The following is a 16,248-nucleotide window of genomic DNA, read 5'->3' as shown; positions in this document are numbered from 1 at the left end:
TCATAGTAAGTCTTAGGGATTTTGCAAAGTTGCTTTCCCCTAGTAGCTACTGAATCATTACCTCCAGGAAAGGAGAGGAAAAAAGGCTAATAAATACATTGCAGTGGGGCTTCAACAAATGCTGGTCCATGGATTACCTCTGTCTCCTTATTACTTGATGCTGGTTTCTTCCACTGGGGAGAAAAAAAACCACTTGGAAATCCAGTTACTTCTTTTTCCATCCTCCCTCTCCTTTCCATTCTTTTCCCCCTTCCTCTCCTTCCTTTCTTATATTCATTTCTTTAGGTATTTTTTAGTGCCTTTTTGTAAAAGATTTTATTTATTTTATTTTTAGACAGAGGGAAAGGAGGGAGAAAGTGAGGGAGAGAAACACCAATGTGTGGTTGTGCCTTTTGCACACCCCCTATTGGGGACCTGGCCCACAACCCAGGCGTGTGTCCTGACTGGGAATCGAACTGGCAACTCTTTGGCTTATAGGCCAGTGATCAACCCACTGAGCCACACCAGCCATGGCTATCGAGTGCCTTTTATAGAACTGTTACAGACTGAGAATTTATCAGTTAATTGATTTCTTGCCTCCATGGATTTTACTTATAAGCATGAAAGAAATAAGTAAGTAAATAAATAAATAAATAAAAACACAGACCAGCTCATAGGCATTTTCAGGTCATAGGAAATATTTTGGATTTTATTCTAAGTGTGATAGTGTTACTAGAGAAACTCCCAGAAACTCAGTTCTTCTTGCCGATGCAGTGGAGAATTTCAGGCCAGCGAGCCCACGAGCCCACTAGCGTGCATGTGAAGTTCACTAGCACTAAGTTCTAATAGGAAAGCGAAGCAAGGGTGCCAGAGCAGGGGTGGCAAGAGTAGGGTGGCCAGCATCCTGATGGCCAGGGGCCAGATGGCTGAAAAGGGTGACCAGGGTCCCCACCACTGGCCAGAGGCTATCTGGCAAGGGGTCCCCCATGTGGCAAGAGAGCCATGAGGCCAAGAGAAAAAAGGCCAGGAGAGGAGGTCAAGAGAGTCATTTGCTCTAAGGACTTACATATTTGGGGTGGGGATGAAGAAGTTACATACTGATGGACGGATAAAGGTGGTGCCAGCTTTCCCAGGGATATCTGACTATCCAAACTTAGGTATGGGTGGGGGTCTGTTAGCCCAAATCCTTATCTTGCTGTAGAGTCTATGTGTTCATTTTGCACATGTGATGGAAGGCGGACAGTTAACCAAAGTCGTTTTATGGTTTTTTTTCTTTGGGCACTGTGAACTCTCTCCCCTGCTCCCTTCCAGGCCTTGGGATGAATACACAGTCTCAAGGTTTTCCTTTTCCCAGCCAGTGGAGGTGATACACAGACTTTCAAGGGCTCCCCCTCCACCGACACAGGCTATCAGAGTTTCACTTGTTGTTCCAGATGCCTGGCAGCCTTATCAAACCAGGCTCAGGATGACTGGGTCATTGTGTGAGCGTCTGCTTCCAGCCTCCTGTGTTAAGTTCTTTGTTAGATTGTAGTGTTGAAGGCCCTGTGTTTATCTCCCCTCTGGCCGCTCATTCCACACTAACAACAGGAGGCTATTAGCTGATTGAGAAAAGAGAATGACAGGATGTGATTTATCTTTTTTAATAATATATTTTATTTATTATGCTAATAGCTAATCAGTTGCCCAGTTTTCCCCCTTTGCCCCTTCCCTGAGGTACTCCCCATTCCCTCCAGTAATCCCCGCTTAATTTTTGTCTATGGGTCATGTATATAAGTTCTTTGACTACTCCATTTCCTATACTGTTTTTAACACCCCCCCTGTCTATTTTCTCTCTCTTTTTTTTTTATTGTTGGTCAAGTACAGTTGTCTCCATTTTCTCCCCACCCCAGCCATCCCCACCTCCCACCCTCTATCCTATCCCCCTCTGGCTTTGTCTGTGTGCCCTTTCTACATGTTCCTTGATGACCCTTCCCACTTTTCCCGCTGTAATCCCCTCCCACCTCCCCTCTGGTTACTGTCACTTTGTTCTTTATTTCAGTGTCTCTGGTTATATTTTGCTTACTTGCTTGTTTTGTTGATTAGGTTCCACTTATAGGTAAGATCATATGGTATGTGTCTTTCACCACCTGGCCTATTTCATTTAGCATAATGCTTTCCAAAGGATGTGATTTATCTTTTAAAGGGCTATGTGTAGATTAAATTGTAAGTGTGGGGGTCATAGTTAAGGTGACTGACTAGTCAGGAGGGGAGAGGTGTTGGTGGCTTAGCAGTGGTAGTGGTGAGAAAGAATTATATTTCCAATCTGGAGCATAAAATGTGCTGACAGTTGGTTATGGAGTATGAAAAACGATGGGGCCAAGAATAACACCTAGATCTTTGGCCTGAGTGAACCACTGAAGGTAGTGGTCATTTGTGAGATGGGAAAGGCTTGGAGAAAAGCAGATTCAGAGTGGAAGGCTGGAGAATAAAGAGGACGTGTAATGTTTAGTTACCTATTAGTCACTCAAATGGAGATACTACCTCTGCAGTTGGGAATACGTGTCTGGAGCTACAGGCAGGAGGCAGGGTAAACATGGAAGTGTGGAGTCCGTAATCTATAGATGAAGACTAAGGCTCTCAGAGTGTGTGGGTGAAGAGAAGAGTCTACTCTTTAGACTTAAGGTAATCTAACATTTAGGACCCAAGAAGAGGCAGAGATTCTGCCAAGGAACCCGAGAGAGAAAGAAGAGTATTTCACAAAGGTCAACTATATTAAATGCTCACGAACGGCCAAGAAAAGAATTTACCACTAGATTTAACAGTGGGGAGGAGGGCACTGGGATTAGCGAGGGGTGGAAACCAAAATCTGATCTGAGAGAGTTGAAGTGAGAATGAGACTAAGGAAGCAGTCACCCTTGTATCAGGTAGGACTTTGAGTTGCCTTGCTGCTGATGGGGGCAGAGCACAGGAGAATTAGGAGGAGGAGATAAGGTCAAGGGAGATTTTTTTTCAGTTTGTTTAATAAAGTTTATCCTTTTTTTTAAAAAAAAGAACAAGAAGATAAAACAACTTTTAAATAGCTAATATATATTACCTGGGTCAAAATGCAAACCGTGTAAGCAGTGAAGAGAACTCTTCCCTTGGCCTCTGACCACAAACTCCTTCCAGCAGAGTCTGTCAGTAATAACACTTCCTTGTGTCTCCTTCCGGAGACACTTTAGTGATACATTTTTAAAAAGCTAAGTATGTGCCAGCATTTTAAACATTATCTTTACTGCAATTCAGTAAATCAGTTTTAAATGTTACTGTTTTATCCTCTTTACTTTATACAAAAATAATTTCTAAAAAGAGCAAGAAAGTCGATCTGTGCTATACTGGTTCCATAATGCTGGCAGCCGTCTGGCAGGGTTGGACCTGTTAGGTTTCCCTGGTAAACGTGTATGTGTAACAAGCTTCTTTTTTGTCTCCACAGCTGATCTAGCGTCTTTAATGGATAAGACATATGACAGAAAGTTGCCTGTTAGTTCTTTAACAATAGCACGGGTAAGAAAACTTAAATATGTGTATTTTCAAAGAAGAAGGTGGAAGAAAACAAGAAAGGTTCTCTATATAGATAAGGCTGTGCAAATAAAGAATGTCTTTCATAGGTATGTTATGTTTTTGTAGTTACTAATAGATATTTTATGATGAAGTAGCAAATTCTTTTGACTGAAATAAAAGCTAATTTACCAGACTCTGATGTCAGTGGTCATTGTTACATATCTGATTTATTTTAAGTTTTCCAGGATATGGTATTCTGTCATATAATATGATTTTTTTGGCTCATATGACACCCTTTAGAGGAATAGTATTTATTTGTTAATATTGGGAGTTATTTTTGGTGGCTGAGAAAGTCTTTAAAAGAATGTTAATGCAGAGCAATGGAATAGAGAACAACATTAGGCTAGGAATCAGGAATAGGAATTGATAGTAACCATTGCCAAACGCCTTCTATGCCATCTGTTGTACAGGTTTCTTAACATACATTATCTCATTTGTTAATTCTTACAGTGCTGTGGGTGATAAGCATTATTATCTCCTTTTACATGAAAGGCTCAGAATGATTGATAAATTTCTCAAGTTTACCAAGGTCCTAAGTGGGAAAATTGGGCTTCAAACCCAGGTCTCTGTGACATTGAAGTTTTTTCCCCTCAAATACTATCTGAGCTTGTCTTTGTCATGAATTAACTTTGTGACCTTGGGCGGTTTGGCCCCTCTCACTTTCCCCATTTCCAAAATGAGGACAATAGTAATCTCCCTTTCAGGGCTGATGCAACGCTAAAAGGAGATCTTAGTTGGGAAAGCTCTTTGTAGACATTAATAGCACCATAAAATTCAATGTTATTCTTAAATCTAAAAGAGGAAAAGGAAAGAAACAATTATTTTTAGTTTGGGTTCTTTCTGTCTCTTGATATTCTCCCTTTAGTAGGGGAAGAGGTTAACTATGTCATAACTTTTATAGACTCATAATGTTCAGATTGAAAGGGGTTTGAAAGACCATCAGTTTTCCCCTTACATGATGGATACAATCTCTGTTGTCATAATACCTGATACTGGTTTAGGCAGCTCTGCAGAACCGAAAAAGCTTCCATATACATCTCCTCATTGGAGCCTCAGACCGGTGAGGCAGGTGCCTTTATTCTGTTTGTGCAGGTGGAGCAACTGAGTTCCAGACGGGCTGCGCCATCTGTTTACCCCGCACGGCGAGCGGTCGGAGAGCGGTCCTCCACCTCAGGCGCCTGTGTTTGCACCATGTCCTCTCCGCCCCTTAAGGAGATTTCGAAACCAAGTCACTCCGAGGCACCTTTAGAAAGTCTGCCCCTTTTTACTCTCCTCTCCCTCTTCATGAGGTTTTAATTCTTTTCACCACTTGCCATTATCTTCTAACTCCATCTTTTTGAGTCTCTACTTTAGGGTAGCATCTACCCTTGGAATAGCCCCTTGTGTTTGCTTGCTTGGTTTAGAACTAAGGAGCACACTCACAGATTTTGTGGTTCAGAGTGAGACTTAGTTGGTTGACTGGTCCATCGCGGAACTTAAGTGAGAGTAAGAAAAATGCTTCTAAGATTGAGTTCTCTAATTTAGATTTTCATCTCATGAGCTGCATTTTGTAGCCATTAGAGTTTTCAATCTTTCAGATACATCTTTTCATGCCAAAGTTGCTCTATAGAGAGCATAAACATAAGAAGAAAAACATAAACCACTGGGTGTTTTTGGTTTGGATTAGCACAGGGGTTTTGAGGATGGAGTCACACCACATGAACCTTGTTCCTAGGTGTCGGTGTTTTGTCTTTTTAAAGATTTTTGTATGAATTAGACCCAATATATGGCGTAATTTGTATTCAACCAAAGGTTTCTTTTTTTGTCTTTTAGTTTGTGGACAACATTTCATCTCGAGAAGAGATAGATCACGCAGAGTATTACCTGTACAAGTAAGTTCACCGTGTCAGTGGCTTGCATACTCTCCTATCTCACACCTCTTTGTCACACAAAACGTGATATGTATTATATATAATTTTCAGCACCTGGCTTTTTAAGTATATGTTTTGGAAATTTTTTTCTATATGTATACAGAGAGCTTCCTCATTTTTATGTCTACATAATATTCCATACCATGAACATAGTGTTTCAACCAGTCTCCTATTGATGGGTCTTTAGTTGTTTGCATTCTTTTATTGTATTATAAACAATGTAGTAATTAATAACCTTATACACATGTAATTTTGCACATAAGTCTCATAAGTATTTATGTTTGTAATTTCAATGGCTGTTTCCAAATTGCTTTCTTTTGCGGTTGTAACTGGTTTACGTTCTCAGCAGCAGTATATGAGGGAGGCCCGTTTTTACAGCTCAGCCAATAGGAGTCACACTTTTGGATTTTTTTGATAATCTGATAGATGAAAAAATTGTATATTTATCTCTTCTTTTTTATTCAGAGGTAAATATACCCTATATGTATTACTTGGCTCCTGTTATTAATTAATGCCATATTTTAAATGTTTCTGCACTGCGAGTTACTTCATTCTTTCTCTCAGCTGTGAGCAGCCCTACTGTGAACTGCACACAGACACACTCTACCACGTGCACAAGAAGCATGTTCAGTACAGCACCGTCTGCAGCAGCAAAAGCCTGGAATAACCTCAAACTCTTTAAATAAGTGACTGGCCAAGTAAATTGTGGCTTATCCTTATAGTTGATACAACGCCTATCAAATACCTGTCTAAATGGTACCTTACAACTAACTTTTTATTGTGTTTCCTTATTGTGGTTTTAAAAATCTGATTTATGATTTGTTCCAAATCCTTGGTTCCAAAAATAGCCTCAGATTGAAATTTAAAGTGTTTCCAGTAAGCGTTGTGTTAGAATTTCCCATTTGATCCTACTTTGTTTCGGTCATGAAAGTTTCCGTTATTTCCATCTGGGTGCATTTTTAAAAGCTTTCTTTATGTTAGTGAAAACCTACTCAATTTCCTTTTATTTCATTTTCAAAATAGTAATGAGACTTTTTTCCTGTCTGAATTGGGTGAATTCTACCAGCTTTTTGCCGTTTTCAGTTTAAATATACATGTCAAGTAGATTAGATTCCACACTGTAAAGAAACCTTTATTTTAAATCTAAGGTTGCCATTAACAGTGTCCTAAGTTTAAACTCTAGGTCCTGAAATCGTAACTGTGAGTGCCCTCCTACACTTCATTAAGATACACATAAAAGCATCCTTTGATGAGAGCAAGCCCTGCCTTCCTTTAGTGGTTCTTTGGCCTTGGTGGGCTCCTTTGATAGTTATTTTTGCCCGTGGTGAAAGGTGTATTTGGACTGGCATCTGCCCAGTCCTCATTCTTTTGCTTTATTTATGGCAAATGAAGAAAATAGTTCCAACTTCTAAGTAGAAACTATTTCATAGAATTCTGTCCTGTGGAACATAGTGCAGTGGTCTTGGAAGAAATAAGGGCCAAGTTTTCTTCTGTCCCGAAGTCCCTCTGTAACATATCGTTGATTTCAGTGGTTCAGCATTCAGCACGTGTTCACCGAGCGTCTGTCTAGTGGGTGCCCAGCCTCTGTCCGAAGTGCTGGGCACACAGTGATGAGTACGTGATGAATTAAGTGTTAACTGAGAAATATAAGTCCTACCTGTGAGCTCTTCTGTAGATAACTCATCACATGATGTTCAGTTTCACGTGGCTTGGAGTCTTACTGAAAGTTCCACAAAATCTCAATATTTCCTATTTTCATGTAGATCATACAAAAGACTTCTGTCCATTTTAAATCTGAGCCCCTGTTTAATTTATCACCCTGTCCTTTGCTTAATTAAAACTAATGTTTTAACTGTGGCATCACTTTTTTATTCCTATTCTTTCTTCTCATTCCATTAGTAAGAAAATCGCTTCCTCAGCATATTTTTTAAAGAACGAAGTGTTTTTATGACTTCTTAAGATGAATGTTATACATATATGAGATTAAGTATAACTCCATAAAGCTGCATTCAGATGTAGATAATGGAGGTTGGCTAGATTCACTCATTACCTAAGAGTCTCACTCCCGCTTTCCAAGCTCAGAGAATAAATACAAAACATAGTAATGCCTCAGCAAAATGAAAAGTTACCGTTGTGAACTCTTGGGGTTTGTCTCCACTAGTTGCAATCAGGAGAGTTAATCCTGAAGACACCGAGGGCCTGTGATGTTTCTACCTGCTAGGTCTACGGCATGCCATGGTTGCGATGCCAGTGTCTGTACGCGGGATGACGACACGTCTCAGAGTCAGCCTACAATCACAGGTCTAGAATGAGGAAATATGGAGGCTCTTTCTTAATCCTGCAGCTCGCAGCTTTTTGCTGATCTGCCTTGAGGATTTCTCGTTCCCCAGCCAGTACCATCTTGAGGGTAAGGCTCACAGTAGGCCTTCAGACTGCCACCTCTGTCATTAGTTCAACTCTTTGCCCACTTCAGCCTGTAGAGGTCAGACACTGCACGCCCAGTGTGGCTGTGGCGTGGTCTTGTCTTCTAGTGATCAAATCTCCCCGGTGATTATGTAAAGGGCATCAGAGCCAAAGAGGTGCGGATGCCCTGAGTGATCCTTGGAGAGCTGATTGAGCCTCTGCCGTTGTATCGGGTGTTCAGGTAAGCAGTTCCCGGTCCCAGCAGTTCAGGATGCTGCTGCCATGTGCCAGCTTGTCATCATCCCGTCATCCCAGGAAAGCTGTCAGCCTTTGAATCTCCCGAAGTCCAAAAGTTTAAAAGTGTAGGGGCTTCAGTATTTAAGAGTCCCAGGGATCTTTTAAGGAAAGCTGGAAAGGCCTCTCTTCAGACAGTAGGAGGGAGAACGAATATGTAGTCTATTTGCGCTGTGCTGTGTGCTGCTGTCTGGGGCCACCGCCCTTTGATCAGCTCCGTCCTGCTGCTGATGAGTAAAGCCTGGAAACACCAAGAAAAGGGGAATGAGCCTTTAAACAAAAGAATAATGTGAACTAAAGATAATTAAGGCAGTTAATTTCACAAACTGTATAGGTTGACAATTTAAAAAAACCTGTTAATACTCTCCACAGTCTAAAGCGAAAATAAACCAAGAGTAAAAATGATTAAAACAGCATAACGCTAAATGGAAGTGAAATAAACAAAATGTGAAAGCTAAGAAACAAGAAGAAAAAGCATGTGAAGAACTGTTGGGCTTCAACAAAATACAGAAAATGATTAAAATAAGAGAATAAAAACATAGTAAATAAATAAAACCAGGTAAGAAGAACCTGGTCCAGGAACTTCATAGAATATGTGCAGATATGGCTGGGTGGGTGAAAAAATAGACAAAGGGGGAAACAGGGAAGGGGAGCCTGAAGGGCTTGTGTGGGACCAGAGCACGGTGGAGCAGGAAAGAGTTGAAGTGAAGAGCTAAGAGGAAATCCCATGTATCTCATTATTTGTTTTCTACGAGCCATCACCTTAGCTTCTCCCTCCACGAAATATCCCCTTTTGAGATCAGTCAGCTTGAGGCAGTGTAATTTTATAGTGAGCTTATCCAGAGTGTTCCTGCATCATTTTGTGGAATCATTTTCCTGGGCCACCTAGTCAGTCATGCTGAGCTCAGCACCTCCCAAGCCCATGTGTGCAGACAAGTGAGCCCTGAGGCAGGCTCTGTGTCTGTCTCCCTTATCAGGAGATAAAACTGCATGTAAAATTGTAGCATTGGTAAATGCTACAAAGCCATTATTTCCTTGGTTATAACAAGCTTTAACAAAACCTTATAAGAGTTTTTGATTATTGCATTAATAGAATGCAAGCTCAAGTCCTGAGAATTCCATCTTTCCTTGTGGTATCCGCCTCTTCACCAAGGACGTTTGCAAATTCCATTTTGAAAGGCTTATTCAAACTTTCAAATCATATTGGGACCGCGGCAGTTCAGAGATGCATGAAATTAAACATGCTCCCCTTCCTATCGGAGCATCAGTAATCAGAACTGGTAATTTAGTCTGCATCATAACCGTCATTCCGAAAGGATAAGTGATAGAAATCTCTCACATGTGTAGCATATTCTACCTTAAGAATACAACGTTTTTTAAAAGTAGCCTTTTAGTTCTTAGCTGAATTAACTGTCATACAGTAAGAAAAGATTGTTGCTGAGCTACTTGGGAACGTTTTGTTTCCTCAGAATACAGCCCTGTGTTGTCATGGAGAGTGGCATGCCACCCATTAGTGAGAGGAAGTCAAGGTTGCTTCTCAGGCTGTGTGCTGCCAATGCATTCATCCAGGCTGTACCTTGGCCTCGAGCATCTTTCATCAGTTGTTCACCTGACCTGGCAGATACGAGGTGTCCCTGGTTGGAAACGGATGGCAGGTCAGGAACAGCTGGGGTGAGGCAGATGGCGGCCTGCGTGTCTCCAGGTCCCAGTTGGCAGCCAGCCTAAAAAGGAAGGATCAAAATAACTTTACTTTAAACAAGCAGAATATTCTGATGCTTCCTTGGAAGGTGAGCATACTCCCCCAGGCCTCTGTTGTCAGAATGCACGTCTGCTTGTAAAGAGAGGGGAGTAAGGGGTTTACTGGGACCAAACAGCATTCATGAGTTGAAGCAGTAGTCATTTTCCTTTGAGGGCATCGAGACTGTTTGTGTGTTACAGCAATGAGAGGAAGTTAAAGTTTTTTCTATTAGCATATTGCCAGCTCTCATTATGTTTGAACATTATTGGGAAAGGAATAAGAGTCTAAGGGGAGTTAAATGACTCTTGGAGCATTTTTTAGAGACTCTAATATTGCCAGCTGCTTCATTTAGCTCTTCTTTGCTGATCCTTACCTGGGTCCTGGGAGAGGTTCTTAGTGTTAATGTGCACTAGAGAATAGCTGATTGTGAGGGGCACTGTCCCGGGCTTGGCAGAGGCTCAGCAGAGCTCTGTGCCGGGGGTTAGGGTGAGACCCTCAGCGCCCCAGCCTTTGAACGTCGTGCTTCTCTCCCTACTTCTCTTGTTTCGTCCTGGAGCCGGCCATGGAAGGCATGTAAGGGGTACAGGAGGAACCTTCAAGGGTACTTTCCTGGCTTTAATTCTAACATTCCACCCAGTTTCCCAGAGTGGTCTCATACCTTGGATAGTTACTCTTTTATGCCTGCACTGTGATGAATGGGTCGCCTGAACGTTTTGATCCTAGGAGCCCATAGCAGTCCACGCTGCTGCAAACACCTGTGTACAAGTAGGGACATGTGTTTTTTGGGATGAGGGAAATGGCAAATGACTATCTAGGACTGGAGTGGCTGGAACATCCAGTAGGTTGTTTTCAAAGCTGTTTTCCAGAGTGGTTGTACCCCTTACAACCCCAACAGCGGTTTCAGGTCCGCCACGTTTTTGCCGGCACATTTAGCCGCATTGATGGGCTTCAGTGGTGTCTCATTGTGATTTGTGTTTGCATTTGCCTGACAACTAATGATGACGAATTGAACATCTTTTCATGTGCTTATCTGCCACACATATATCTCCTCTGGTGAAGTATCTGTTCAAATCTTTTGCCTTTTACTGTTGTTGAGTGCTCAAGTTTTCTTACTGAGTTTTGAGAATTTTTTTTCTAATAGTCATGTTTTTTCATTTAATTAACAGTGTTTTTCAAAGCGGTTTTAATTTTTGATGGAAGTATAGTTTGTCAATTTTTTTCTTTTATGGTTGTGCTTTTGATGACAACAAAGGCATAGTTGCCTAACACAACGTCACAAGGATTTTTCTCCTATGTTTTGTTTTAGAAGTGTCATAGTTTTAGTTTTCAGTTAGAACTGTGATCCATTCTGAATTGTTTGTTTTTACTGTGTGAGGTAAAGAGCAAAGTTAATTTCGTGGCATAAGAATACCTAGTTATATCAGCACCATTTGTTAAAAAGAATATTCTTTCTGCACTGAATTCCCTTTGAATCTCTGTGATAATCACTTGTTCATATACCGTTTATGAGTCTATTTTTGGTCTGTTTTGTTTAGTCTCTCACTCAACCTTATTGACTTAAATGGTGGAATTGAAGTTCCAGCCACATTAACTGTGAATATTGAAAGAAAAAACTAATAGGTGTTACCAGAGATGGAACTTAAAAGGATTTGAGAGCTCAATTAGATGGATTTTAATAACTGCACGACCCTTTGTGGACTAAACCTAGAAAACTCCTACAGTTCATATAAAAAGATATATCCTAAGTTGTTTTTTTCCACAGTATAAAGTCCTTTGATCCGAAAGTCCTTTTACTGGCTATTTTCATATCTGTGAAATCACAACCAAGGTGATAGGAACTACAGTTATAGGGCAGAGAGAAAGGCGGAAGTAAGTCTATTGTCTTGTATTTAGTAGAGAGACCAGTGGGGTTTCTCAGATAATTAAGAGAGCTTCTCAGGAGCTGGTGCGCTGTTTAAGGGACAGATGAGTGGAGAAACAGAAGCTTCAAGAAGAGGTTTGTGGGAACAGGAATGTCCGTCGTTGCCTCCTCGGTTTTGAGGCCCCTGGCCCAGCAGCCCCAGAGCAGTTCCAGGGGCTGCGTGTCTAGGCCGGAGGATGCCAGAGGGGCAAGAAGTGTTTGATGTGGCTGCCGTTATTCCCAAGATAGATTTCAGTTACATTTTTCTTTACCAGACAGATTTGATGTTTTTGAGGTCTCTTCTGTCCTCCTCATACCAATGCTGGTTTTAAGACAAATGGGATTACAAATTACATGGCTAGTAATGAGCAAGGCTGGGACTTAGACCCGGTCCTCCAGGCCAGACCATTAAAGCACATGGACAGTGTGGTTATTATTACCCACTGGCTGGCTCACAGCCCAGGGACGATGCAACCAGGAGGCGAAACTCAAGTTGGTCCTTAGTCTTTATTGATAAAAGCCTGGGCAGAATTTGATAGAACCCAAAACTATTTGTTAAAATGAGAATCGTGTGTCTGGTACATGTAGGTTACTGGAGCCCTCTGTTTGCTGACTTAGCAGGTAATGACGGCGGTGTGTGGGGCCTCTTACACAGTGCTTTCCGACTCCAGCCAGGTGGGCTGCTGTTCTCAGAGTGTGCCCCCAAGCCAGCTCCCACCTCATCTTCTTATGACAGAATATAACCTGTCTTGTGAGGCCGGTCCCAAATCCTGCTACATCCATGAACTTGCATGGTTTTCACTGTTTGAATGTGCTCTCTCTGACCCCTTTCTATAGAATTTTCTCTAGTCTAGTCAGGGGTGCTTACTTTGTTTTGTTTTTTGACTAATCAAAAATATGTGGGTTTTTAAAATTTTTTATTTGATAAGTGGTATATTATAGTAGATAAGAGCATGGCCAATGGAGCCAGTCTGCCTAGATTTGACTCCTAAATGTGCCATCTGTTAGCTGTATGGTTTAGTTACTTATATTCTCTGACCTTCAGTTTCCTCATTCATACGTTTGGGGGTAAAGATCATGCCTGTGCTTTGGGATAGTAATGTAACAAAGAAATGAATACTTAATAAGGCCCTTAGAACAGTCTTGGGACAAAGGACAAAGCTCAATAAATTTTAGATTTAGTGTGGGCTGTAATAGAAGTAACATCTTGAAAAACAAGGACTATTCCTTCCCATATTTCTCTCCTTAGGGAAAATGTACTGTAAGCTCCAGTTTTGATTTCTAAGACTTGATAGTCAGTTTCCAGTTGTCTCTACCAACCCCACCCAAGGGCATGAATGAAGGTACAAAGATGGTCAGGACTCGGGGACAGGGAAAAATAGATGTTTATGGACACTAGCAGCTCAGCACCCAGGTGAAAAGAATGTCACATTTCGGAGGAAGCTGCCTCGCCCTAATCGGAGGTCTCATGAGTATACTCAAGTTACTAAACTTCCAGCAGCCAGAAACCAGAAGGGGGCAGCAGAGAGTCATGCGCCTCCCTTCTGTGGAGAGAGAAATAGAAAGAAGGCGTTAGGTATAAAGGACCTACACCAAAACCGATCTCTGATGAGATGTTACTGAATCAGTAATCAAACTGTAAACCAGGCACAAAAAGCTCTGTTCCTAGCACTGGGAGCATGCATGACAGGATAGCATTTAAACAGTTGAAATAGAAACGGAGGGGCTGCTTTGGGTGATTTTAGCTCTGCCGTCTAAAGTGCTCAAGAACAATTTAGAATGTCTAAAGATGTTTAATATTATTGCCATTCCCCATTATTTATTTTAATTTATTGATTTATTCCCTGCTACAGACATTAAGAATTTCTATTTGTGTTGCCTATTGTTATATAAAAAACTGGGCTTTTAATGGCCCTGCAGGATAGGTTAAACATATAAATTTTCGCATATTTAAAAAATTACTTTTTACTTATGAAAAAAAGTACCACGTGCTTTTTTTCAATTTGTAAAGGAAACATCACTCTTTAGTGTTCCCTGCCAGCTTTTTTACTACATATTTCCATTTTATTTGTTTTAAACTACTTGACTCTAACTCTCAGATTTCATCTATAAATGCAGTGCATTTCCAACCAAAATCTCAGCAGAATTTATTGTGGAATCTGAGAAGATGACTGTAAAATTCAAATGAAAGAGTAAATGGCCAAGAATAATGAAGTCAGTTTTGAGAAGACTAAGATAAAGTGATTGGTTAACCAGACAGATAGCAAGACTTAGAAAGCTGCAATAAATAAAATGGGATGTTGGCTTAGACAAACAGACCAGTGGAACAGAACAGAGAGAGCCCAGAAATGGATCTGTACATGTACAGAACTTAGATGTTCTGCACAGTTACGGAGCAGGAAGGAATGGATGAGTTAATAAATGGGGCGTGGGCAATTAATTACATATATGAAAAAAATTCCTCAAACGCATATGCATATTTTTAAAAGTAGATTAAACACTTATATGGAAAAAGCAAAGCATAAAACTTTTCGAAAGAAATGTAGGAAAGTATTTACATTTGCATGACATGCAAAGGTTTTTTTGAACAAGATACAAGCATAACTAACTGATAAAAGGATTGATAAATTTTGATGCATTAAAATTAAAAGTATACCACAAAAGACATCATCAACAAATTAAAAGACAAGCCATTGACAAGGGAAAGATTTGCCTTGTATCTAACTGAGAAAGTAGTATCTAAACTATATCTATGGATCAATAAGGTAAGAAGAGAACCCAACAGGAAAATGGGTGGAGGAGATGAATCAATAACTCACAGAATAAAAAAACAGAATGGCCATAAATATACAAAAAGATGTTCTTTTTAGTGATCAGTTAAGTTGCAGTTTAAAATGTTACATATTTTCCCGCTGATCAGAAACAGAAATGAAAGTCTTGACAGTCATAATTATGGCAAAGAAGAGGAGCAGGGGAGCTCGGACTTCACTGCCGGCGGCAGTTGAGCGTTGCGTGGCCACCCAGGAGAACGGCATGGCGAGGTGAAGTGAAAGTGGGGCCGGGCTGGCATTCTACTCAGTGGGGTCCTCCTAGGTGGACACCTTAAAGAAACTCTGGTGTGTACAAGGAATAAGTTACAAGAATAAGACTATTCCTTGTTACATTGTTTATGATAGTAAAAAACTGGAAGCACCTTAAAATGTTGCCAACAGAAAAACAGACAAGTACAATAGACTCATTAGTGGAATACTATACAGCGGTGAGAAAGTGTGAACGAACAACAGCCGTGTGCACCAGCACAGTTACCTCAAAATCACAACAAGTGGAAAAAAGCACGGGGAAGGGTCACTGTGCAGTATGATGCCATTTGTGTGGTTTGAAAATATGTATAGCTTAGGCTTATATAGATACATGTATAAAGTGTGAAAGCATAACAACATGCCCAAGAATGATAAACAAAAAAATTCAGGGTATTATTTACCTGTGAAAAATAATGCGCTAGGGCCCTGGCTGGTGTAGCGCAGTGGGTTGAGTGAGGGCAGTGAACCAAAGGGTTGCTGGTTTGATTCCCAGTCAGGGCACATGCCTGGGTTGCAGGCCAGATCCCCAGTGGGGTGCATGTGAGAAGCAACCACACATTGATGTTTCTCTCTCTCTTTCATTTTCCCTCTCTCTGAAAATAAATAAATAACATCTTTTTTAAAAGAGTGGGGTAGGAATAGCACCAGGAGATGCACGAAGGGGGGGGCTTCAACTGTATTTATGGTTTTCTTGGTTAAAAAAGAAAAAAGTCTGAAATAAGTGTGACAGATTTTAGAATATGATGAAGGCAGCAGTGTTTTGTTCTCTGTGCTTTCCTGAGTGTTTGAATACTTTATAATGTTCTAATCTCTTCTCTCATAGCAGAGGGGAAAAAAAAAACTTGTTTCCACATTTGTTAAAATACTTATTTGAACAGAGTTGGAAATACTTATTTCCTTCTCACATCCTCTTGAGAAGTCCAGAGGTAAGACTGGCCAGACTACGGTCAAAGTCTACTTTGGCAAGAAAAACGGGGTGATGGGCTTGGGCCGAATTAGGCCAGATAACTCCTCCTTTCTAGGTCTCAGGCGTGATATGGCTGCCTTCTGTGTACCACCGTTTACAAACTAGAAGCCATTCACAGTTCACAGGCTGTGCAGAAACAAGCCACAGGCCGGACACAGCCCATCACTCCTAGTTTGCCAACCCGTGACCTCTACCCTCACCTGCTTCCCTTTTCTTAATGTATTTGGAGGGAAAATTCCGTGTGTCTTTTCACTTATCCTTACTGTTTTGTTTGCTTCTGAAGGGGAAAAAAGAAAACAAAGATTAAAGCTTCAACTCCCAGGCTATCTGATTTTGCAGCTTATAGCTTGAGGAGGAACAGTAAGTCGGGTGGCTATTTTGTATCCCCAAACGAACAC

General features: G+C 40.9%; 1 protein-coding gene across 1 annotated transcript in view; it reads left to right on the top strand.

Annotated features, from left to right (window-relative positions):
- The window catches only part of MRPS27 (mitochondrial ribosomal protein S27), a 77,435-nt gene that overhangs the window by 16,037 nt on the left and 45,150 nt on the right, over window positions 1-16,248 (top strand). The window contains exons 3-4 of the mRNA XM_037032127.1: window positions 3,431-3,501; window positions 5,371-5,429. Coding sequence (XP_036888022.1) covers window positions 3,431-3,501; window positions 5,371-5,429 — 130 coding nt within the window. The remainder of the gene's footprint in view (window positions 1-3,430; window positions 3,502-5,370; window positions 5,430-16,248) is intronic.

The sequence above is a fragment of the Sturnira hondurensis genome, unplaced genomic scaffold (assembly GCF_014824575.4).
Source record: "Sturnira hondurensis isolate 20B ecotype Veracruz unplaced genomic scaffold, ASM1482457v3 Scaffold0021354, whole genome shotgun sequence".
NCBI lineage: Eukaryota > Metazoa > Chordata > Mammalia > Chiroptera > Phyllostomidae > Sturnira > Sturnira hondurensis.
Note: the sequence above shows the minus strand (reverse complement) of the source record. Positions and strands in the feature narration are given on the sequence as shown.